This window comes from Macaca fascicularis, chromosome 11, assembly GCF_037993035.2.
Source record: "Macaca fascicularis isolate 582-1 chromosome 11, T2T-MFA8v1.1".
Classification (NCBI taxonomy): Eukaryota; Metazoa; Chordata; class Mammalia; order Primates; family Cercopithecidae; genus Macaca; species Macaca fascicularis.
In genome coordinates, this window is record NC_088385.1 from 48920705 (window position 1) to 48947349 (window position 26645).

Genomic DNA, 26645 nt, shown 5'->3' on the forward strand with positions numbered 1-26645 from the left:
TGAGTGTTCCAAATGATATTTTGCAATACCTGTAACAGTTAGCTGTAACATGGCATAAAATTATCTGTGATTTCTGTTAATAACAAAGTCACAGATACGTCCACTGCTGTTGTTTTTATCTAAAGTTAGTTGAAAAAAGTAGTTTTGTATTTACATCTGATTTAATGGACCCACTGAATCTTCGGGTTAAAGTAGTTGAACTAGAAATGTAAATAGTTATATTTTCTTACTTTTAATCTAATGAAAATATAACTTATTAAAAGTTTTGAGGCTGAATACAGTGGCTCATGCCTATAATCTGAGCACTTTGGGAGTCCAAGGTAGGAGGATCACTTGAGCCCAGGAGTTTGAGACCAGCCTGGGCAACAGTGTGAGACCCTGTCTCTACAAAAAATTTTAAAAATTAGCCACGGATGGTGGTGCATGCCTGTAGTCCCACCTACTTGGGAAGCTGAGGCAGGAAGATTGCTTGAGCCCAGGAAGTTGAGGCTGCAGTGAGCCGTGTTTTGTGCCACTGAGCTCAAGCCTGGGCAACAGAGGGAGAGATCCTGTCTCAAAAAAAAAAAGGAAAAATTTTTTTCAAAATATTCGCTTAGATAATCTAATGTTATTTTAAAAACCATATTAGCGTATCATATTGGTATATATGAGAAAGTTCATAAGAAGCATTATTTGTAAGAGTGTCAAACTGTCAACAAACCATATGTCCAACAGCAAAGTTGATTGTTTAAATTATACACCAATGAGAATAAATGGGCTACTCCCAGGTGCAACAACATGGATAAACTTCACAAACATAATATTAAAAGAAAGAAGTCAGTCACAAGAGTTTATTCTGCGTGTTTTATTTTATGTCACATTCCAAAACAAGTGAAAGTGGTTTCTTCTGGGAAGAGGAAGTAGTGACTGGGAGACCGCACAATGAACGATTTTGCTGCGCTAGGAATATTCTCTTAATCTGGGTGGTACTTACACCTTGTGAAAATTTATCCAGCAATACATTTGTGATTTGTACACTTTTTTGTATGTATGTCATACCTCCAAAGTTTTGAAAAGGCAGATTATTTTTTTCAAGATGTAAAACTAGTTAAGTTGGTAACCCACTATTGTTAGTGCCTGGAAGAGAGGAAGGTAACATTCTATTTTGTTTTGTATATTTGAATCCTGTTCTTTATCAAAAAACAATTTTACTACATTTCTCTCCCTTTTTTTCTTTTTTTTTTTTTGAGATGGTGTCTTACTCTGTTGCCCAGGCTGGAGTGCAGTGGCATAATCTCAGCTCACTGTAACCTCTGCCTCCCGGGTTTAAGTGATTCTCATGCCTCAGCCTCCCTGAGTAGCTGGGGTTACAGGCGCCCATCACCACGCCCAGTTATTTTTTGTATTTTTAGTAGAGATGGGATTTTGCCTTGTTGACCAGGCTGGTTTCGAACTCCTGACCTCAGGTGATCCACTCGCCTCGGCCTCCCAAAGTGCTGAGATTACAGGCGGGAGCCATCGCGCCCGGCTTCTCCCTTTTTTCTTAGTACACCCTTTGCCCCATTTATGATCAATTCTGATACAAAAGAAATGTATTTGAGGAACTACTAGATGTGACATAAAGTGCAACGTGAAGTGGTGACTGTTGGGAAGGTACCTTCTGTAGTAGTATGACCTCATTAATAAAAGCAGCTGTTTTCTGAGTTTCTAGCCTTGATAAACCTGAAAAGACAATTGAACACTGATATACTTTGGTTTTGATGTTAAATTATACTTAATTTGAGTTTTGGCAATCTTATCCTCAGTGTACAGCTTAACAAATTTACTAGTCATTATTTTAGCACTTTATGGTATGCTTTTAAATTCTTTACGTATAAATAGTAAGTCACTTTTATAAGGGGCTTTCGCAGAAATTTTTATTTGGTCTTAAACTTGGGTAGGTAGGTGGAAGACTAAAGTTCAAAGAAGTGCACTACAGAGACTTTGTATGTAAATATATACGCTTCTTCTATAGGAAGGAAATCAATCATCACAGAATATCTATACTTCCAGATACCTGTAAAGCTCTTGTTTTTAAAGCATACTTTCTGTCTTTAAACCTATAATTTCTATGAGCTTAGTTATCTGATTTCTTAACCTTTATCAAGTTTTGTGACAGAATGGCATTTATTTATTCATTCATTCATTCATTTGTACGTACATACGCACAGGGTCTTGCTGTGTCACCCAGCTGAAGTGCAGTGGAGCAGCTATAGCTCACTGCAGCCTCAGACCCCTGGGCTCAAGCGATCTTCTCACCTTGGCTTCCCAAATTGGGATTACAGGCATGAGGTACCATGCCTGGCCCAGAATGGCTTTTAAATACATGTAAACTTCCACTTATAGGGGTCCAGCTTCTTAGCCTATTGGGAAACAGGTAGGTAATATGGAACATTTTAATGAAGTCGCAACATAAAATGTCAGGTTTTCCATTAGCTTATTTGAAAATGGGAGAGAAGTTCCAGTTTCAGAATTTTTAAAAGTTGTAAAGTTTGGAAATTAGGATCAGAGCACTAGCAGTTTATATTCTGGACAATTACAATAGAGCTGGGGCTGAAGCAGTCCTATCTGCTTATCCCTCTTCGTTTTTCTGTTTCTTTAACAAATACATTATTTTACATTAAAAGTTTTTTCTGGTTTTGGCAGCAGCAGGGAGAACAATATTGACGAATAGTGATGTCAAGAGCAGTTTTTTTTTATTTTTTTGTCACATTTGTGGTAAATTTGAGTTACATAGTTTTTGTAATTAAGTAGTTAAATAACAATATTTACTTCCTTAGATTAATTGAATCTTTTTTATAATTCTTGTCGTTGTTTATTTCTCTCTCCTAGAGAGTTTAGCCAATCAAAAATAAATCCTTTAGTAAATCCAGAACATAATTTTGTAAGTATCTGAGCCTTTGTAGGGAATAGATGGGATGCATATCAGTTCCACTTGTTCTCAAATGTAAATGTACTCAAACCATAATCCAGAAATTTTTCTTTTGACCAACTTGACAGTCAAATCTACTTAATTTAGTAATTCAGTTATATAGATATTTCATATAACATTGTTTAAAATGTGTTAATGTTGAAATATTTTTTCTTTCCATTCTTATTTCATGAAACACTTTTATTCAAAATCTTCACAGGCATATTTAAATTTCTGTTCTTTTTATGCCCCACATTTTTTTATTATTTTATACAGTCATCAGTGTTCATGTAAATTTTTCCATGTGCGTACAACTTCCCAATATTTTATTATGGAAGTTTTCAAACATACATCAGTCAAAAGAATTTTATAGTGACCATCCATATACTCCCCATTTAGACTCAACTATTAACATTTTACTAAACTTGCTTTATCATGTATTTATTCATGCTATTAATCCATCTATGTTTTTGAATACATTTCAGAGTAAATTGTGGACAACAGTATCCTTCCCATTAACTCCTCAAGCATACATATTATTAGCTAGAGTGCAATTTTTTAAATAGTTTTTTTAAATGGGAAAGTTACATACATGAAATGTAAAAAAAGTGTTTCTTTGCTGAGTTTGATTTAGTAATATTCCCTTGTGTAGAGTTGCCTTGAGAGGTGTTTTGCTTTCTTTGCTGACAGAATTGCAAGGACTTAACTTTCTTTTTGTTGTCACTATTTTCAGAAGAAATGTGATCAATTCTTTTTTTTTTTTTTTTTTTTTTTTTTTTTTTTTTGAGACGGAGTCTCACTCTGTCCCCCTTGCTGGAGTGCAGTGGCCGGATCTCAGCTCACTGCAAGCTCCGCCTCCCGGGTTCAGGCCATTCTCCTGCCTCAGCCTCCCGAGTAGCTGGGACTACAGGCGCCCGCCACCTCGCCCGGCTAGTTTTTTTGTATTTTTTAGTAGAGACGGGGTTTCACCATGTTAGCCAGGATGGTCTCGATCTCCTGACCTCGTGATCCGCCCGTCTCGGCCTCCCAAAGTGCTGGGATTACAGGCTTGAGCCACCGCGCCCGGCCATGTGATCAATTCTTGGCTACGTTCTCTAATAACATGTCTTAGCTCTCTGGGTCAATACCAGTTTTCATGTTTTTGACCCACTGTCACCAAAAGACGTTGGAATGACTCAGAAACACCAATATTTCATTGAAGAATCAGTGAGTGAAATAAATCAACAAGTGCTACAATAGAAATGCATGTTGTAGACTATAGGGATCAGAGTTAGGAAATCACAACCTTTGAAAGCAAAAGCCTACCAGCCTGTGTAATAGAATATTTTAGTTAGATATAGTTTGTATGGTACTTTTCTGTAAAAAGCATGTGATGCCAGGGTATAATATATATATTATGGATGTGGTGCTTACTGTATGCCAGGTGCTGTTCTAGGTGCTGGGACTAGAGCAGTAAATAAGACCAATAAGGTTTTTATAGGCTTACATTTGCATTGTAAGTTGATTATGATAGGACATAATGGCGTTATTTACATATACCATTGTATTTACTTACTTCTTTGGTAGGTTAGTGTGTTTTAGTTGTTATTTGATGTTTTGTAAGGGGAAAAAAATCAAGCATATAATAACATTAATGTGATCAACTCCCAAAGGAGAAATCAATTATCAGCTTCTTTGCCAATCTTGTTTTGTCTATGCCTCTACCACTTTCTTCCCTCCTAGATTATTTTGAAGTAAATCCATGATACCACACTTCAGATGTCATTAAGTATTTCAGTATCTATTGCTAGAAGATAAAAATGTTTAGGGGGGATGGTCTTAATACTTTTATATTAATACTTTCATTTTAAATTAAATTTTTTTTGTTAAAATGAGTAAATTTTAATGACATATTGGAAAAAAAAATATTTTTAAAGAAACATTTAATAATTTTTACCTAGTTAATTATGAGATTTAACCACCGTATGGATTTTTTTTTTTTTTTGGAACAGAGTCTTGCTCTGTTGCCCGGGCTGGAGTGCAGTGGCATAATCTCGGCTCACTGCAACCTCTGCCTCCCAGGCTCAAGCAGTTCTTGTGCCTCAGCCTCCCAAATAGCTGGAATTACAGGCGTGTGCCACTACACCTGTTTAATTTTGTGTATTTTTAGTAGAGATGGGGTTTCACCATGTTAGCCAGGCTGGTCTTGAATTCCTAGCCTCAAGCTGATCTGCCCCCCCTCGGCCTCCCAAAGTACTGGGATTACAGGTGTGAGCTACCATGCCCAGCCAGTGTGAAAAATTTGATACAGATTTTTATATTGAATCAAATAAAAACCTTCAACTTGGTGCTTTTACTTACTAAAATGAAAGCATTCCCTGTAACAGATAGTTATATTGGAATGTGTAGCAAATTAAGAAGTAGCTGATTATTTTCTAACAAAACCATTTCACCATTTGGAAAACTAGGTATTTTATTCTGACCAGATTCTCATTAACATAAGCAAACTGAAGAATTCTTATTACACACACTTAGAGGGTCTTGCAGTAGTAATCTTAGGGGTGAAACCTCACCCCTAAGATGATGACAGATTTGAAAGTTTAAATTTCGTTGTAGTATAACTTTCCAAAAGTATTTAAGTTTATGTGCAAGTTTTTTTTTGTTTGTTTTTAATATCCTGCCAGAGTAGATAAATTATCAATAGATAGACCTTTTCTTTTAAATGAGCTACATGTACTTTTTATTTTTGGTCTGACTGATCATACCATTAATACTAACTTTGGAGTAGCAAATCCTATAAATTCTATGCATATTTTTTGGAAATGCTAGTAACATCCGCAGAAAATTCTGATCTTTTTGATAAGGATACTTATATAATCATTAATATGTAGATATATATTAATATCTATATTAGTATGTAGATATTTTTACTAATAAACAGAAGCAGTGAAAATTGATATCATTGATGGAGTAAATTGAGATTTTATATTTAAATTCAAGATTTGAAATATCTGCATTTGAAATAATAGAAACGTTTCAACTCCATTGAGTTTATTTTTTGATTAATTGAAAATTACCCTGTTATTCTTAACCTTTTAAGATATTCTTTATAAGTCATAATTTTTATTTCTGGTTTGTATGTTATGGGGCCATTGTTTTCCAAGGTATTTGCCTGTTTTTTCTTTACATTTTTTATCTTTATTTACTTATTTTTAATATAAATTTTATTGGGTATATTTGAGATTTACAACATGATGTTAAGGGATACATATATAGATGCAGATACACATGGATGCATATTCATAGTACAGTGGTTACTGTAGTGAAGGAGACAAACATTCATCATCTCACATAGCTATCTTTTTGTGTGATAAGGACACCTAAAATTTGTATATTTCACAAAAATTTCTAATACAGTACAATTTTATTAATTTTGGTCCTCATATTGTACATTAGATCTCTAGACTTATTCATCCTACTTATCTGATATTTTGTATTCCTTGACTTGCCTTTCCCCATTTCTTCCCCTACCTGTGGTAACCAGTTACCTCTATCTCTGTATTTGAGCTCTGTTTCGTTTTTTTTAAATTCCACATATAAATGACATCATGCAATGTTTTTGTGTGTGTGTGTTTCTGGCTTATTTCACTTAGCATAATGTCCTTCAGGTACATCCATGTGTCATAAATGGTAGTATCTCCCTCTTTTTGTAAGGATGAATAATATTCCACTAATATATTTATATACCAGATTTTCTTGATCCTTTTGTTCATCCATGGGAACTTAAGTTGTTTCTAAATTTGGCAATTGTGAATAATGCTGCAATGAACATGAGAGTGTGAATATCTTGAACAGGTGGTGATTGCATCACCTTTGGGTATACAATATACCCAAAAGAGGGATTACTGGGTCATGTGGTAGTTCTATTTTTACTTTCTCTAGGAATTTCCATACTGTTTTCTATAATGGCTGTACCAATCTACATTCCCACCAACAGTGTACTAGGGTTCTCTTTCCCTCATACCCTTGCCAACATTTGTTGTCTCTTGTCTTTCTGATCATAGCCATCCTTAAGGGTGTGAGGGGGTATCTCATTAGTGGTTTTAATTTGCATTTTCCCTATGGTTAGTGATGTCAAGCACCTTTTCATATACCTGTTGACCTTTTTTTAAAAAAATATTATTACTTGGAGATGGGGTCTCACTCTCTTTTCTCAGGCTGGAGGAGTACAGTCACCAATCAGCTCACTGCAGCCTTGAACTCCTAGCCTCAAGGGATCCTTCCACCTTAGCCCCCCAAGTATCTGCGACTACAGGTGTGAGCAGCTGTGCTCAGCTGGCCTCGTTTTTTTTTTTTTTCTTTTTTCTTTTTCTTTTCAACTATGCTAGCATCTTGGTGTAGTCAACACAGAGTTGGCATGAACCAGGGCCAGAATGCCAGTCAGCTATTGGCTACTGTTCTCCCAGCAGTGTAATGCTTGCCTAGGTACAAGGCAACCTAGGCAGCTGCCTACAGCTAGGGAGCTGGCCATTTTTATGTCTTGTTTGGAGAAATGCCTGTTCATGGTCTTTGTCCATTTTTAAATTGACTTTTTGCCAATATGTTTCTAAAATGGAGGTTCCAAACATATCAGTAGTACCTTAAGCCTGTGTACCTATGTTAGCATATAGAAAGGGAAATTACATGTTTACAGCTTAATGTGAGATTTGCGTAAGAATTTCAAACAGTATTGTTATTTCTATTCATGTCTGGCAATGCAGGTAATAAAAATACTCTTTGAATTTCAACAATATAATCTTTTTGAAAGGGCCAGGTGTGGTGGCTTATGCCTTTAATCCCAGCACTTTGGGAGGCCCAGGCAGGTGGATTACTTGAGGTCAGTAATTCAAGACCAGCCTGACTAATATGGTGAAACCCTGTCTCTACTAAAAATACAAAAATTAGCTGGGCATGGTAGCATGCACCTGTAATCACAACTACTCGGGAGGCTGAGACAGGAGAATTGCTTAAACCTAGGACGAGTAGGTTGCAGTGAGCTGAGATTGCACCACTGCACTCCAGCCTGGGCTGCAGAGTGAGACTCCATCTAAAAAAAAAAAAAATTTGAAAGGGAAATTCTAAATTCTTTGCCACTCATCATAGATTTTTTTGGGAGCAAAAATCCTTGAATGGTATACCTGGATAAGACATGAACACTTTAAAAATACAGTCCTGCTTTGTTACAGGCTCCTGCAGTCATCTTTATTTCCTTAAATCTTTTCATGTAGCTAGGGAGTTTTCTTTAAGATTAGGTATCTACAGAGCAGAGATGGTATAATGTACATATATTTGAACACTTTCTCAAAATACCAACTTGGTCCTTATAGCCAGGTATAAGAGCTGTTACTGAATTTTTTTTTCTTTTGCTGATTAAACAACTTTTATTTTTATTTTATTTATTTTTTTGAGATGGAGTCTTGCTCTGTTGCCCCAGCTGGAGTGCAGTGGTGCAGTCTCGGCTCACTGCAACCTCCATCTTCCGGGTTCAAGCGATTCTCCTACCTCAGCCTCCTGAGTAGCTGGCACTACAGGCATGCACACCTTACCTGACTAATTTTTTTTTTTTTTTTTTTAGTAGAAACGGGGTTTCACCACATTGACCAGGCTGGTCTCAGCCTTCTAACCTCGAGTGATCCACCAGCCTTGGCCTCCCAAAGTGCTAGGTTTACAGGTGTGAGCCACCATGCCTGGCATTAAACAACTTTTAGAGTGATTGTTTTCATTTACTTCAGTTGGTAAAGCAACTTTTTAAATAAGTAACTAAATGTGATTTGAATTTTACTTCTCCTAAAGTTTTACCAAATACATTTTACAGTCCCCAGATAACTTTCTATTAACTGGGGCAGTTGAACAGAGGAACAGAGTGCTTTGTAAAACAATAAGCTCTCTATTCATAGAAGCGTTTAGGCATGCATACTCGCCCCACCATCCCTCCAGATAATCATATTCAAACAAGACTGTTGTGTAATGGCTTTTTATGGTTTATTGGAATTTGGAGAAGTCAGTTATTCTGATTTTATGAGTGACAAATTTTCAATTAGAAATGCTGTAAATTGTAATTTTACTAATTTTGGCTTAATGCCAGGTTTTTTTTGGGGGGGGGGGCGCAGCTTAATATTTCCTTAAATTTAATTGAAATCTCTGTGAAAGGTAGTTTGTAGAAGAATGAGTCATATATTGATTTGTGGTATCATTTTATGTAAATGTAGAATATATCTTATAATTTAATATCTAACATACTAAAGCAGGTAACCACCTTAGATCCCCATGGGAAAAATTAGTTAGATCTTTTAAGCTCTCAAATAAATATAAACTACTGATTTTATTTTTTCCTGACCCATTGAGAAATTTCCTACATGTTGAGAGATTTGAATAGTATATAGTCATTTAATAACAATTGAATAGTTGTAGTCATTAGGGCTAAGAAGTAATTTAAGGAAACAGTTTGACGTACTTTGTATTTTTTTCCATAGACTTGCACAGTAGTAATCAATATAGCAAACATTTTTTGAGAACTTATTGTGTGCCTGAACACAGTACTAAACACTTTGCATTCCATTTCTCATTTAGTCCTCACAATGCCATGAGGTAGGTGTTAGAATTAATTTCATTTTACAGGCTTGGGATGATGGATAAACAGCTCTGAATGTTGGGCTTTATATTTTGTAAGTTTTGGTTTTTTCCAGATTGGTTAATTCATATTGATCCTATGTTATATCAGGCTTTACAGTTTTTTTTTTTAAACATATATTTCATTTGATATTGATTGATGTGCCATGAATGCCCAAGTCCAGATTATGTATGGATATATGTTCTGTAGCTCTCTACTTCTTTTCATTGATAATCATTTTTGTTATTTTATAGCAGCCACTAACCTAAGACATATATTCTCCCTGTGTCCAATTCCCCAAGTCTCACAAAAAACCTACTCATTTTTTAAAACATTAACAATGTATTGCAGTACTTTGAAAATTAATTCAAAATTTATATCAGCTTTTATTTTGCTTCTAGACCTGTAAAGCCAAAGGCTCTCCTCTCTCCATTACTGCTGGAAAAATAGCAAAATGTTTCCTTTTGATCATTCTGGCTCAGTATCATCATTAGCTGTTGCTCGTGTGTAAATAGTTTATATTTCTTCTAAATAGTGTAGTTCAAACACAGTAGACCAAATATGAGTGCTGTCTTACATAATTTTATTTCTAAAATTGTTAGGCAATTAGGGATAGAGCTACTGTAACATTCTGTCTTGTTTATTTTTTATTAAAATGATAATATTGTATTTTTTCTTTTATTTATGATTGGTTTTTGCATTGCTGCATGTTATTTTGAACACCTGGCTTTCTTCATTGAACAACTTGATTTCTTTTAATCCATGTGAAGACCTTAGTATTGAGTTATATTTATGTTATTTCATTAATGCTTTTGTTTATACATTTAGTTTATTTGATTAAGGGTAAGAACTCCTGTGCTTTTTTTAAAACCTTTCCAAAACCAAATAGAGAAATTAGTGATTTGTATATATTTCTTTTTGTCTGTTTTAGGATGGCTACAATAGACTAGTTAATATTGTGCCAAAGAAACCACCACTGCTAGACAGACCTGGTGAAGGAAGCTACAGTAGATATTACAGTCATGTTGATTACCGAGACTATGACGAGGGCCGCAGTTTTTCTCATGATCGAAGAAGTGGTCCACCTCACAGAGGAGTATGTAAATTTCCCCCATGTACTAATTGTTATTTCTTATAAGTTTAAAATTAATGTAATTTAAAAAATTTATGTGACGGCCATGAAAGCAGTTGAATAAACACTTTCTGCTTGATGCTCTCATGTGAATTGCCTGCTGGAGCTGTCAGATGGGACCTAGTAGTCAAGAATCTTGGGGTGCTGGACAAAGTAGGTAAGCACTCTGGGTGGCACTATCTAAATGAAATTAATTCCAACCAGCCTGCTTTTTTTAATCCCCTAAAATTGGCAGGGATTTGCAAAACCATTTAAAGGTAATCTATTGTCTTGGTACTTAATAAGTGATGGGCAGGTGGTTACCATTTCTTACTAGATGACCTACTTTTCTTTTTTTTTTTTTTGAGACAGAGTCTCACTCTGTCACCTAGGTTGAAGTGCAGTGGCGCGATCTTGGCTCACTACAACCTGTGCCTTCTGGGTTCAAGTGATTCTCTGCCTCACCCTCCCAAGTAGCTGGAATTACAGGCACGTGCTACCATGCCTGGCTAATTTTTGTATTTTCAGTAGAGACAGGGTTTCACCATGTTGGCCAGGCTGATCTCGAACTCCTGACCTCAAGTGATCTGCCCGCCTCAGCCTCCCAAGGTGTTAGGATTACAGGAATGAGCCTCTACTCCCAGCCTAAAGTCTGTTTATTAACTGAGATTAGAAAGCACTCAAAACATTGTCATAGGAAGCAATTTAAACATGTTAGCTGGCTGGGTGTGGTGGCTCACACCTGTAATCCCAGTACTTTGGGAGGCTGAGGTAGGTGGGTCACCTGAAGTCAGGAGTTCAAGACCAGCCTGGTCAACATGGTAAAACCCTGTCTCTACTAAAAATACAAAAATCAGTCAGGTGTGGTGGCAGTTGCCTGTAATCCCAGCTACTTGGGAGGCTGAGGCAGGAGAATTGCTTAAACCTGGGAGGCATAGGTTGTAGTGAGCTGAGATCGCAACACTGCATTCCAGCCTGGGTGACAGAGCGAGACTTTGTCTCAAAAAAAAAAAAAAAAAAAAAAAAATAGCTGCTATTATTATGATTACAACTTGTTTCTCTTGAGCATTCTTAATAATCTAGAAGTGTGTATTTAATGTTGCAGTAATCTGTAATTGAACTTAATACTATTCCTTGATGGAATTCCTCTGTCCCACTTTGCATGTTTTCAGTATTCCTCAGTTAGGTTGTTTTCCTACCTTTTCTCTTTTTTCTCCACCTTTTCTCTTTCCCCTCCTTTCCTACTGTATAATATGACTATTAACAGTACATATTCAAACCCTGTTTATAAAATATTTTGACCTCACTTTGGCTGTTGGAATTAGTTTTCATATTTTACGCTTGAAGAAATGGAGGTAAGGTGATTTACTCAGGATGGGTATGTATGGGGGTCTGGTTTTTCTTCCGACTGCGTCATAGTGACCCCTAACAATTCCAAAGTTGTCATGAGACTATTCAATGTTTTCTTGTGTTTGTTTCTAAAGTTAGGGGTTTTATAGCTTTCTTACTTTTCACAGAATTGATTTTTATTTTATTCAGTTTTTGTATGTCATGCTGTTTCTTTTTTGTGGCCCTCATATTTACTTTATTATTAAATTTTTATTTTGTTTCAGTAGCTTTTGGGATTCAAGTAGCTTTTGGTTACATGGATGAGTTGAATAGTGGTGAAAGTTTGAGATTTTAGTGCACCCTCTCATTTGTTACCGCTTTTATGAAAACGCTATGTGAGTTTTCTATTCATTGGATCAGTTTGTATTTGAAATCTCATGAAAATGATTTTTTTTCCTAAAAACTTGTAGCATAATAGAGCTTCAATGGCAGTTTTTTCTAATATTGTTACCAGTTGTATTTGTCTTTATACTTTTGTGTGTGTAACTTTTTTTTTTAAATTCCCTTCAAACAGACAACAAGCATGCTTTTGATCCTTAAGACTCTCATGACACTAATTCTTATCTAGAGTTCAGTTATGTAATGCAAGCAGATTACTTGATTTAATATTTTATTATTGCGGTTAAGTTTCGAATTGTGTTTATATTTAATATTGAGATGGAAAATGATTATATTTTATATAAGAATAGGGTATGTGATGCTAAAGAGGAAGATTTATTTTAGATGAATCCATTTTCCTGATACATAATTTGCATATTGTATTATTCTATGTATAATTTTATTTATTTATATTTTGAGATAGCATCTCATTCTGTTGCCCAGGCTGGAGTGCAGTGGCACGATCTTGGCTCACTGCAACCTCCAGCTCTTGGGTTCAAGTAATTCTCCTGCCTCAGCCTCCCAAGTAGCTGGGACTATAGGCGCACACCACCGTGCCTGGCTAATTTTTGTAGAGATGGGGTTTCACCATGTTGGCCAGGCTGGTCTTGAACTCCTGACCTCAAGTGATACACCCTCCTCGGCATCCCAAAGTGCTGGAATTACAGGCGTGAGCCACCATGCCCAGCCAATTCTATGTGTAATTTTAAAGTAATTTGGCGTGGATTGCTATATGGTTCTTTTTGATGCACCTTTGCATATATGTCTGTCTTAGAGAACAAAATGTGCTTTATTTGATTAATTTTAAATTTATTTAAACTTAACTAAATTTAAATCTTATTCTGATACAGATTATCAGTAAGTGACAGTTTCTTATATTGTTTCCAGTTTGGTTTTTAATTGAAAATAAGGTGAGAAAATAAAACTTGAGCAGGAAAATGGGAAAGTGGCAAGTTTTTCATTGGGCTTGAATCTGAAAATTAGTGAGAGAACTTGACAGAAGGAAAAATGTGAGGTTGAGAAATGTGTGCTTTATTAAATTTAGACTATGTCCTCAAATAGCCCTTTACTGTTGTGATATTGATATATGTGTCTTTGGCAATTAGGTGGTTTGAGTCTACCAAAGAAATAATTTAAACATTTTAATAGAGATAAATGGTACCACAGGTTCTCAGTCAGTCTACTCTTTCAGTTGTTGAAATGGATGACTTGCTGAATGTTTTTTCCTTTAAATGCCTTTGAAGTTGAGGGAAATTTAGACTAGTTTCTGGTAGTATTGTTACATATATCCCACTTGTCCAAAATAATGTAAACAAATAGCTAAGTAGCTTTTTTATGTTACAGGATGAATCTGGCTATAGATGGACAAGAGATGATCATTCTGCAAGCAGGCAACCTGAATACAGGTAAAAGGATAAAAATAATAGCATAAGTACTTTGATACTTGACTCATCGAGATGTCTGCTTTTGAAATATAGACTCAAGCACATAGATGAAATATTTTACTGGGATTTTAAAGTTTGAAAGCAACAAGCATTATATTCTTTATGTGACTATGCAGTATAATAGCACTGATAACTAGTGTTCCACATCTCTTGGCATTTTGTAAATCATAAAAAATATATTTAAAAATATTTGGGCCTGGTGTGGTGGCTCACACTGGTAATCTCTGTGCTTTGGGAGGCCAAGGTGGGCAAATCACTTGAGGTCAGGAGTTCGAGACCAGCCTGGCCAACATGGTAGAACCCCGCCTTTACTAAAAGTACAAAAAAAAAAAATTAACTAGGCATGGTGGTGGTCGCCTGTAATCCCAGCTACTCGGGAGGTTGAGGCAGGAGAATTGCTTGAACCTGGGAGGTAGAGGTTGCAGTGAGCTGAGATCATGCAACTGCACTCCAGCCTGGGCAACAGAGTGTGACTCTGACTCTGTCTTTAAAAAAAAACAAAAAACTATTGATGTAGTTTTGCAAGTTAATTATTAAATTAATGTGTGGTATGGATTATGAGGTTTACTTAATTGGAACTTAATTTGATAGGTTTGCTTAATTAGAAAGTAAGGCATTTTTTCAGAAGTATTCTGGAAATACTTGGGTTCTTACAAAGAGTATCGTAAGGCATTATCTCAGTTTCTTTAATAAAGTTCTTTTGGGAAACACATTTTGCAAGGGCCTCCATCATTGTTGGCTTTGATTACTTATAGAGGGCATCTAATAGAATAGTTGTGGGAAGGAAACGATGGACACATTTAAATCGATTGATAGTTTTTGTTTTTAAATGACATCACAGTGGTGGTATTGGAAGTTGTAAAAGGAGCCTTGTAAAGATTTCTTATGAACTATCAGGGAAAAGAACCCCAGTCTCATAGAGAGTGGCAAGGCATCAACTGTCACAACTTCATAGATGCCAAAAGTAGACAAGATTCGGTGAATCAGAGCAAGACAGATTTTTATTCACAGCACAGCAGTCAGCAAGAGGATCAGGATTGTAGTGCAGGTTCCCTGTCCCCAAATCCCACAGGGCGATGTGATAGGCAGAGATGGTGGCTATGCACACAGTGGGATACACTGTGGCTGTGGAACCCAGGGTCAAGAGCTTGGTACCTTTTGTAGAAAGCAGAAAGCAAGCTAGTCCTCTTTTCCCTGGGAGTGACCTGCCATGGTAGTCACATTGTGGTCACCTTAACCTTTTTAATCGTCTCTGTAACCAGCCTCAGAAACTGTTCAGTGTCAGTGGATAGTTTGGTCTTGGAATTTGACATACATGGCAATTATGTGCAGGGACATTCAGAACCCATGGCAGACTGTTTCTTCCAAAAGAAGTAATAGAATAGATGCTGAAAAAAATGCTTTGATAAAATTCATCACTGAGTAGTTATAAAAATAGCCAGCTGGGAATGGAAAGAGAATTTCCTTGACTGGGTAATTGGGCATTTGCTATACTGAGTGGTAAAGTTAGAAACATTTGCTTTAAAATCAGAACCAAACAATGACACCTAGTCACTGCTTCCACTCAACATGGTAACAACCCCTACAGTAAAGCGAAAAATAAATAAGTTGTAAGAATTAGAATGAAAAACACAATTATTTAAAGATAATATAATTATGCAGAAAATCTAGGAAAGTCTATAGACTACAAGAACTATTAGGAAATTAGCAAGGTTCAATGTAATAAGATCAGCTATCAGCATAAATTAGAAAATTTGTTTTCAAAATACTTTACCATAAAAACTGTAATGAATAATAGGAATAAACACACCAAAAGTGTGTGAGACCTATATAAGGAAATTACAAGTCATTTCTAAAGGAAATAAAAGTAAATCAGAGTAAAAGGAGAATCATGACATCCTCAGCTAGGAAGACTCAATGTCATATAAATATCAGTTCTCCTCAAATTAAGGTGATAATTTAATTTGGTTCCAGTCAAAAATCAAAATTTTTTTATTTTTTATTTTGCATGGAAGTTGACAAGTTGATTTTTAAAAGTAAGATGAAAGAGTAAAGGGCTAAATGGCAAAAATACCTTGAAAAAGACGTGAGGACTCAAGATACCATATGTGCGTAATTATAAAGCTGTAGTGATGTAAACAGTGTTGTACTGTTGATGTCAAATAGACCAGTGAAACAGAATCTGCAAATAAATCTAAATATATCTGGAGTTTGGGATATAGTAGCAGTGGCATTACAAATCCAATGGAGAAAGAATGAACTTTTCAATAAATAGTGTGCTGGGATAAACATTTAAAAAACGTGACACTGGAGCCTGATATATCCAGATAATGTCTGATATAATTAAGACCTATGTGAAAAGCAGAATTGTAAAACACTTTGAAAAATTAGATCATCTAGTGGCTTATCTTTCTCCTCCAAAGAAATATCTGCAAATAAATTTATTTTAACTTAATTGTTTTTATTTATTTTTATTATTTTTTATTTGTATAATTTTAATGGATACAAGTGAAGTTTTGTTGCATGAATATATTGTGTAGTGGTGAAGTCTGGGTTTTTAGTGTATCCCACCACTTGAATAATGTATATTGTACCCATTAAGTAATTTCTCATCCCTCAGTCGCCTCCCACCCTTCCAAGTCTCTCTTTTCTCTCATTCCACTCTCTATGTCCATATGTACACATTATCTAGCTCCCACTTATTAGTGAGAAGTGAGGACATTCAGTCTCTGACTTTATGTTTCTGAGTTGTTTCACTTAAGATAATGGCCTGCAGTTCCATCCATGTTGCTGCAGAAGACATGATTTCATTCTTTTTTATGGCTGAATGGTATGCCATTGTCTGTATGTACTACATTTTCTTTATCCAGTCATCCATTGATGGGCATTTAGGTTGATTCTATATCTTTGCCATTGTGATTTTTCAGTTTGTAAAATAACAGTTTTTATGTTAATTTTACTTTTCTCTTCCTGTCTTTTTTAAAAAACATTTTGTGTATGCATATAAAATTTCACATAAATGAAATAAAAACACATATATACATCTCTAATCGCCACAGCCATGATAACATCTTGGTATAAATTCTTCCAGATTTTTCTCTATATTCATAAACATTTAGGGTTTTTGATTGTTTAACTGAGTCTTTTTTGTTGTTTTTTTTTGAGACAAAGTTCTGTTGCCCAGGCTTGAGTGCAATGGTGTGATCACGGCTCACTGTGGCCTGGAACTGCCAGGCTTAAGCATTCCTCCTGCCTTAGCCTGCCGAGTAGCTGGGACCACAGGTGTGCACTACCATACCCATCTATTTTATTTTATTTTATTTTTTAACTTTTTTGTAGAGATGAGGTCTCACTTTATTGCCTCAGATGGTCTTGAACTCCTGGGCTCAAGCGATCCTCCTGCCTTGGTCTCCCAAAGTGCTGGGATTATAGGCATGAGCCTATAATCCAACCAAATTGAGTCTTTTTAATGGCCAAGTAATAGTTCATGGTGAGGATATGCCAAATAATTTAGCTAGTCACTCTGTTTACAGTACAAAACAGTGCTGCAGTAAATTCTGGTACATAATATTTTCATGAATTAGTACTTTAGTTTTTATAAGATAGGTTACTAGAAGCAGAATTTCTGGGTCAGTGGGTATATATATGTATTGTAAATATTAATAGATGTCAGTTTGCCTGCTAAAAATGCTTTTACGCATGTGTTTTATTTGTTTTTAATAAAAATCTTAACATTTTAATTTGGATAGTTTATTTTTCTTATTTAATGTAAGTAGTTTGAAATTTCCTTTAAGTAGTGCCATAACTGTATCCCATGATTCTGATATATAGTAATTTACACAGATTCTGACATACTGTATTCTAATTATTCTGTGATGATAGTGTTGCCTGTACTGTAATTTTACTTTTAAAATCCATGATTATTAATGGTTCATTAGTTGATCAGCTTCCATAACTATACCATGGGCATTAAAACAAGGTATATTCTCTGTTTTCAGGGTATGGAGTTCATTCTGGATGGTATATTCATTCATTTATTAAATATTTCTTGTGGTGTCTGATGTGTCAGATGTTCTTCTAGTCTTTGGGAATATAAAGCCTTCAACTTCATGTAGCCTACATTTTAATATGAATTATACATATTTAACAAATAACAAAACATAATTTTTACGAAGAAAAAGCAGGGAATAGAGAGTATTTGTATTGTCCATATCTGCCTATGTCTTCACTTGATGTTTGAGTATCTTCAATAATGTCTCAGGTTTTATGCTATCACAGTAGCTATAGCTTTTACTGCCTGGCATCTATCTGGCTTCTGTAAGCTGGTCTCTATATCAGGTGGGCTCACTGAAGCTTTCCTACTTGAAAGACTTTGTGAACAGAAAATAGCTGTTGTTGTAGAAAAAGATTTAATGCATTGTAAACCATGCAAAGAGAATAGTTGTATCTGTTGGTAATGTTCTGAGCAATTAGGAAAGCCATGTCAGTGTTTTTGTTTCTGTCAGTGGGGTGTACAAAGTGATTCTTTGTCCTGTAGGAAGAAAATATTAAAAGATTTGAAAAACTGACCAGGGACGATGGCTCACGCCTTTAATCCCAGCACTTTGGGAGGCTGAGGCAGGTGGATCACTTGAAGTCAGGAGTTTGAGACTAGCCTAGCCATTATGACAAAACCTCATCTCCATTAAAAATACAAAAATTAGTCAGGCGTGGTGGCACACACCTGTAGTCCCAGCTACTCGGGAGGCTGAAGCAGGAGAATCACTTAAACTCAGGAGATGGAGGCAGCAGTGAGCTGAGATCACCCATTGCACTCCATCCAGCCTAAGCAACAGAGTGAGACTCCGTCTCAAAAAAAAAAAAGAAAAAGAAAAATTGCGAGAATAACTGAAAGAACTCCTGTAACCTTTCACTAGAGATTTCATTAATGTCTCCAGAAATGCCCCCAGTAATGTGCTTTATAGCAAAAAAATTTAATCTGGGCTCACAAATCACATTTTCATAGGCTTCTTCAATCTGGAACAGCTCCTTAGTCTTCCCTTGATTTTTATGGTTTATTGTTTTTGGCAAGATGAATACAGGGCAAGTTGTTTTTTTTCTTTCTCAGTTTAGGTTTGTCTTGTATTTCTTCATGATTAGAGATTAGGTCTAGGTTGTACGTTTTTGCCAGGACTGTTCCTGAAGTGATGCTAAGTTTTTTTTGGTTTTTTTTTTTGAGACGAGGTCTCACTCTGTCACCCAGGCTGGAGTGCAGTGGCGTGGTCTTGGCTCACTGCAACCTCTGCCTCCCAGATTGAAGTGATTCCCCTGCCTCAGCCTCCGTGTAGCTGGGACTGCAGGCGTGTGCCACCATACCTGGCTAATTTTTGTATTTGTAGTAGAGACGATGTTTCACTATGTTGGCCAGGCTGGTCTCGGACTCCTGACCTCGTGATCTGCCTGCCTTGGCCTCCCAAAGTGCTTGGATTACAGGCATGAGCCACGGCACCCAGCCGCTGAATTCTTTTTCTTCCTATAGGCTGCACGTGTTGTTGGTTTGTGCCCTTATTGGTATCTTTGACTTTTATCACTTGTTTAAAATGGAGTCTGCAAAGTTTCTTTACTATTAAGTTGTCCTTCCCCCTGAAATTGCTTTGTGTGGAGATACTTTGAAACTATGTGATTGTATCATTTCTTGTTCACTTTCAGCTGCTAGTTTTAGCATCCACTGATGGTTTTGCCCGAGTTAATTATTAATATTATGGACATAGTATTTATGTCCCCTCAAATTCATGTTGAAATCTTAGCTCCCCACTGTGATGGTATTAGGAGGTAGGCCTTTTGGGAGGTAAGATTTGGTCATAAAGGTGGATTCCTCATGAATGGGATTGGTACCTTATTGAGAAGAGACATAAGAGCTTGCTCTCCACCATGTGAGGATACAATGAGAAGACAACCATTGTCAAACCAAGAAGAAGGTCCTCACTGGACACCAGATCTGCTCGTACCTTGATCTTGGATTTCCCAGCTCCAGAACTATGAGAAATATAAATAGTTTGTTGTTTAAGCCTATGATAATTTGTTACGGCAGTCCAACCCTACTAAACAAATATGATGGGTTTTAATGGGTGGTTAGCCCATTCTTTCTATATTTATTATGCTGGCGTTCTATTGTAAGGAAGAACTTTCTCTTCACCTCTTTACCCCCTTAAAACAGACAAAACTTTGTTTATGTATGTATGGACTAATAGATTCCTATTTTATTCAGTGGGTTGTAATTCATTGCTGTCACTATTTTGATGCTCAAATTTGGCCAGTGAGAGTCCCTTCAAGTTAGCTTCTGTGGTTGGTTGGTTGGTTTTGTTTTTCAAATATTTTCTTGTGACAGAATATATATAACACAATAAAGTATGCCATTTACGTAATTTTTAAGTACACAATTCATGAGCATTAATTCTATTGACAGTGTTGAATAGAATTAATTTAATTCTAGTGGGTACAGAAACCCACATTTGAATTGTTTTCAACTTTTGGCATTGTGAATAAATGCTACAGTGAATATTGGCGTACAAATATCTCTTTTGAGTCCGTGTTTTCAGTTTTTTGGGTACATTTGTAAGAGTGGAATTACTGAATCATATGGTAATTCCATGCTTATCTTTTTGAGGAACCACCAAGCCATTTTCCATAGTGGCAGCACCATTTTACTTTCCTGTTAACAATGTAGAAGGTTCCCAGTTGCTCCACATTCTTGCCAATGCTTGTTATATTCCATGTGTGTCTGTGTCTGTGTCTGTGTGTGTAACCATCCTTGTGAGCATGAAGTCGTATCTCATTGTGGTTTTGATTTGCATTTTCCTAATGAGACTAGTGATGATGAACATCATTTCTTGTGCTTATTGGTCATTTGTATATCTTTGGAGTAATGTCTGTTTTGAGTTTTTTGATTTTTTTTTTTTAAACTGGGTTTTTTGTCTTTTTGTTGTTGAATTTTAGGAGTATGATAGTAAGCTATTCCTGATACATGATTTGCAATATTTTCTTCCATTCTGTTAATTGTCTTTTTGCTTTATTGCTAATGTTCTTTGATGCACATTCTAAATTTTCATGAAGTCCAATTTATTTTTTTTCTTTTGTTATTCATGCTTTTGGTGTCATATCTAAGAATCCATCACCAAACCAGGGTCATCTGTGTTGTTTTGACATGTCGACATCATTCTTTGGTCACCTCTTTCTGACACAAGATGTTTCAGTCTCAGGCTTCTCTGCCTCACTCTAAATGCAGGTGTTTCTCCAAGGAACACAGGCTTTCTGTAGTGGAGAGTGATTTTTTGAAGCCAAGAATCTGAACACACAGACACACATAGACTTTTAGTTCTGCATTTATTTTTATACAGTGTTTATATGTATTCATGACTATGAGATCATGGCAGTACCTTTTCCTTTATTTCATACTTTTATCTCCTTTTTCCATCTGTGGGAAATCTGGCTCCCAGTTGTTAGGAGAGACAGTCCTCTGTGGGTGTCTTACACTTCTGCACATCTTGTCGAGATATGCAAGACTCTGTTCACTCATTATTCAGGGTAGTTCTCAGAGATGTGTTTGTAGTGAGCAATCTTGAAGGCCACAGTAATGTCTCCCGGTTTGTCAAATAGCAGGCTTGCTTATTGCTTGGTGTAAAAAGTTCAGTGTTCCTCAGTTGTGACCCACACCCACTGCATGTGCCACATATATCTAGGCTTATATCACGTTACCCCTGGACGTGGTACCAGAGCGAACTGACACAAACATGCCAATGCTTGTGTTGCTTGCCGTGCTATGAGTGATAAAGTTTTTTTTCTGACCCAGAAGTCTGCTAGGATCCAGGAAACAGTAACAGTCTAATTTATAACCTTGTAGGTAAGGTAAAGTCAAATTCCAGACCTGACACCAGTATCATCACTGTGTTTGTTCACACCCCTAAAAGTGGTTATTGTTCTGACCACATGAGTCTTCCTTCTTGCTCTCTCCAGCACCATTTTTAAAATTAATTATTTAATTAAATTTTTTATTTTTTATTTTTTGTAGTTTGCCACCACTGGGTGGGTGTTACAGGGCCACCTTGCTTTCACACCATTTTCCACAGGCCTATTACTGGCAGTGGAACTTTATGCCCTAGCTGTTTTTTTTTTCACGTTGTTATGTGTTTCATGTTGTAGAACATTATATACTTTATAAATCTAGCATACATGTATTAGTGGTTTATATTCAAATGTGTTTTACTAATGGAAGTGTAGAATCATTGGAAGCAACTGAATTAAATAACAGCTAATGGAAGAAAAGAGCATGTGTCAAGTTTTCTGTCTTTTTCCCTGCTGCCCACTCCCCCACTGCCCTGCCCCACTCTGAAAGTGATCACTTTCATATTTGGGCATGCCTGGTAAAGTTATCTACATTTCAAGTGTGTCATCACCTGCTCACCTTGTTTCTGTATTTACACAATGATTATAATGTCTTTTTTTTTTCAAAACATGCTTGTAGATGAAATTCAGAATATATCAGGATTTATTTCATTTCGTATCAAAGAAACATGCCATACTCTACCAAGAGTTAGTGACTTAGGATGAGTTGTTTTCAGGTCATTTTCTCCCCTTGTAGTTATGAGATCTTATAATAAACCTTAGTGGTTGGGCGCAGTGGCTCACACCTGTAATCCCAGCATTTTGAGAGGCCAAGGTGGGCGGATCACTTGAGGCCGGGAGTTTGAGACCAGCCTGGCCAACATGGCAAAACCCTGTCTCTACTAAAAATACAAAAATTAGCCAGGCATGGTGGCACATACCTGTAGTCCCAGCTACTCAGGAGACTGAGGCATGAAAATTGCTTGAACCTGGGAAGCGGAGGTTGCAGTGAGCCAAGATTGCACCACTGCGCTCCAGCTTGGGCAATAAGAGCGAAACTCTGTCTCAAAATAGAATAAAATAATAGTGATAAATCTTAGGATGGAACTGATTTAAAATATTATATAATGTTTTAAAATATGGAACAAGAGTATCATCAAGTGGCCAATATACTTTATTTTTAAATACTAGGGGCTGGGTGTGGTGGCTCATGCCTGTAATCCCAGCACTTTGGGAGGCTGAAGTGGGAGGATAGCTTCAGCCCAGGAGTTCGAGACCAGTCAGGGTAACATAAGGAGACCCCATTTCTACAAAAAAAACCCAAAAAAATTAGTTGGGTGTGGTGGCGTGCGCTTGGTACCTTTGGAAGCTGGTGTGGGTGAATTGCTTGAACCTGGGAGGTTGAGGTTGCAGTGAGCTGTGATCACAGCACTGCACTCCAGCCTGGGTGACAAGAGTGAGAACCTCTCAAAAAATTTTAAAAAATAAAGGCCAGGCAGGTGGCTCACGCTTGTAATCCAAACACTTTGGGATCCTGAGGCGGGTGGATCACCTGAGGTCAGGAGTTTGAGACCAGCCTGGGTGGCTCACGCTTGTAATCCAAGCACTTTGGGAGCCCGAGGTGGGTGGATCACCTGAGGTCAGGAGTTTGAGACCAGCCTGGCCAGCATAGCGAAACCCCATCTCTACTAAAAGTACAAAAATTATCTGGGTGTGGTGGCATGCTCCTGTAATCCCAGCTGCTCGGAAGGCTGAGGCACGAGAATCACTTGAACCTGGGAGGCGGAGTTGCAGTGAGCCTGGGCAACAGAGTGAGACTCTGTCTCAAACAATAAAAAAAATAAAATAAAAAAAGTACTGGGGTACTTTTCTGTATTCACTTATGGAAATTTTTGATTAAGTAGTGTTCAGTATTTTCATACTTTTTTTTTAAAAAATAGAGTAGATTTTCTGTTTAATTTTACTGTAGCAAGTTTTATCTTAGGCAATTTACTGTTTGACAGAGAACAATACTATAGAACATCTTTGGTTTAATTAAGTGGTGCAAATGTTTTTTGAGTAGTACAAATGTTTATATGTAGGGCACCATGCTTATATCGCCAGCTTACCATTTAGAGAGTGAAATGAATGTACAAGTAGATAACATAATCTGAAATAGGGTGAAGCTGTATAAGTGCTTGAGGAAGACAAAGCAACCCTTATCCTGTGCTATGGTTCTAGAAAAAGTTCACTGTAGGAGCTTTATCCTATTAGCAGTTACTACTAAGAAAATATTAACTGCTGAGAAATATTAACCAGGTAGGGAGAGGAGGGGTAAGGTAAACTAATGAGATTATAGTTTATTTTGTGTTCAGTGTAGAGGATGACTTTTAAAGAGGACATTGGAGATTGAACAAGAAATTATGAATATCTGAATTGGAGAAGGGGAGTTGGAATGGGGAAAAGGGTTAAATTTGACAGATACTTAGGAAGTAGAAAATTAACAGGCATGCTTGTTGGATGTGGAAATAAGGCAGAGAGAAATATCTGTATTTTTTATTTATTGTGTGTACAGTATATATTGCCATATATAGGAGGAATGGTTTCAAGGGAGGAGTTACATTCAAAATTGAGATTGTCCAATGAGATGTAGTTAGACAAGACTGATGAACTATAAAGTCAGAACCCAGGGCAACACCTTTATGATTGTGGTGGAAAATGAAACTTTTGAAACAGTATATTTTGGGAGATTGAGGTCATCAATGATAAAATACTCAGCAGAATTGAAAACACGGTAGAAATTAGAGACCATGAAGCTATAGTGGGACCAACCTGTTGGTTTGTGTGATTTTTCTCTAGTGTGATTTTTTTCTCTTTATGGCAATCCAAGTATATATCTGTGAGGAAATCACAGATTTTGGAATTGATTCAGGCTTTGGATTGGCTAAGATGATACATCAGAATTGCAAGGGCAGAAAAATTGTTGGTATTTATAGAGTGATCCAAATACTGCCCTTTAGGCTGAAAGGGCAATGAATAGAATGGGGTTCATTGATTGCTCAAAAATATAGGAGACTAAGGGCATTTGTAAAGTGGAGATGGAGTTATTGTAGGAGTGAAAAAAACTGAAGGATAAGACATCGTGATTAGAGTGTGAAAATGCAATAAAAATGTAGCTGCAGAACACCCGATAATGAATGGCAGAGTTTAGGATTTACACATATGGCTAAGGAATTGTGAAGAGAGAGGAGATGGTCAACCTACACGAACCTACATTATTGCACAGATTATGTGAATTTTGAAAGTCATCCACGGTGTGGGTAGGATGTGTGGTAACAATGTGGACTGTGCCATTGTGTTAACTTCTTCAGGGAATTCGAGGAAGTTACCGGGAGGTTGGTAATGTGGGGTACAGTAGGGTGGCATGAACTTATATCAGGAATTTTTTGGGCTTCTCCCTGTTTTCTTAGGAGATGGAGAATTTAGAGGTTCATATAGCCCAGGCCTTTGAAGTAGGGTTCTCAATGTGTATTTACTACTCAAGAGCTTGATGAAAGATAGTATTTATGTTCAAATGCCAGGTCTCAAAGGAAGAAGTTAGAGGGGTTGATTCATAAAGAGGCCGAGGATGTGAAAGCTTTTACAAGATTGACTTAAATTACTGTGTACACAAATACGTTCACTACGCATAAAGTGCTTCTAATGGTTACAGGTAAACAGCTCACATATTTATCTGTGGTGATAATGCTCCTATTATCCTATATTACTTATAGAGTTAGAGTAGCTAGGCAGGGAATGGAATGAATGCCAGATTGGAGCAGCTGCTTCTTGTTATCAGCCGATCTTTGCTATTTGAGTATGTAAGCCCAGCATGGCCTGCTTCAAAAGAAGTCAGAAATCCAGATTTTTAAAATGCGAAATCTCTCAATTTTTTTTTTTGTTCACAGCTAATTAAAAGCAGAGTTTTTACCCCAGAATTTGCAATCTCTGGGGTAGGGTAACAATCTGAGATTCTGGAATGAAGAGCCTGTAATGTAGTTTGACTAATACAGTGGTTCTCAATCCTGGCAGTATTCTAAATCTCTGAATTATGTGGAAGGCTTTTTTTTTTTTTTTTTTTTTTTTTTTAAATGCTACTGCCTGGGTCTCGCACTTGGAGACCTCATTCAGTTGGTCTTGGGTAAAGCCTGGGCATCAGTATTTTTTAAAAGCTCATCAGTCCAGGCACGGTGGCTTGCACCTGGAATCCCAGCTACTTAGAAGACTCAGGTGGGAGGATTGCCTAAGGCCAGGAGCTTGAGACCAGCCTGGGCAACAGAGTGAGACTCCGTCTTTTAAAAAATAATAAATAAATGAGTAAAATAATAAAAAAGAGGGGGTTGCTCATCAGGTGATTCTAATGTGAAGCTAGACTTGAGAACTACTGGTCTAACAAATAGCACGAAGTGACAAAGTCCAGAAACCATAGGATCATGTTAACAATTACTTTCTTGGCCATGTTCTCTCAGCTATGGTAACTTTATCTCTCTGTATCAATGGTAGCAATTCCCTTTGCTTATGTTTCTAAAACTTGTGTCCATAAAAATCACTTAGAGGCTCATTATAAATGAAGATGTTGAGGCTTTATCTAGAGATTCTGATTCAGTGAGTGGAGTCTTGGAATCTGTATTTTTAACAAACCCACAGGGTGATTGTGATGCAAATGGTCTGGAGGCTGGAATTTTGAGAAACACTGACCTGTATTTTGTTTTCTAATGACTGACACATCTGTATCTTTGGCTTTGGCTTTTCTTCTGAACTCTAGATCTCTGTGTCCAACTGCCTATTAGACATCTTCACCTAGAATCCCACATTTTTTCATTGAAATGCTTGCAGTGACTGCTGCCTATTCTTCACACTCCCTGGGCACATGATTAGACTATATTT

At 36.7% G+C, this 26645-nt stretch overlaps 1 protein-coding gene across 50 annotated transcripts in view; it reads left to right on the forward strand.

Moving 5' to 3' along the window:
- PPHLN1 (periphilin 1) overlaps positions 1-26645 on the forward strand; it is a 125248-nt gene that overhangs the window by 13575 nt on the left and 85028 nt on the right. For 28 of the 50 annotated variants that reach the window (XM_074006630.1, XM_074006620.1, XM_074006621.1 and 25 more), the window contains 2 exons: positions 10489-10653; positions 13780-13841. In XM_074006630.1, coding sequence (XP_073862731.1) covers positions 10489-10653; positions 13780-13841 — 227 coding nt within the window. The remainder of the gene's footprint in view (positions 1-10488; positions 10654-13779; positions 13842-26645) is intronic. The other 22 variants (XM_074006640.1, XM_074006634.1, XM_074006641.1 and 19 more) reach the window with 1 other exon arrangement.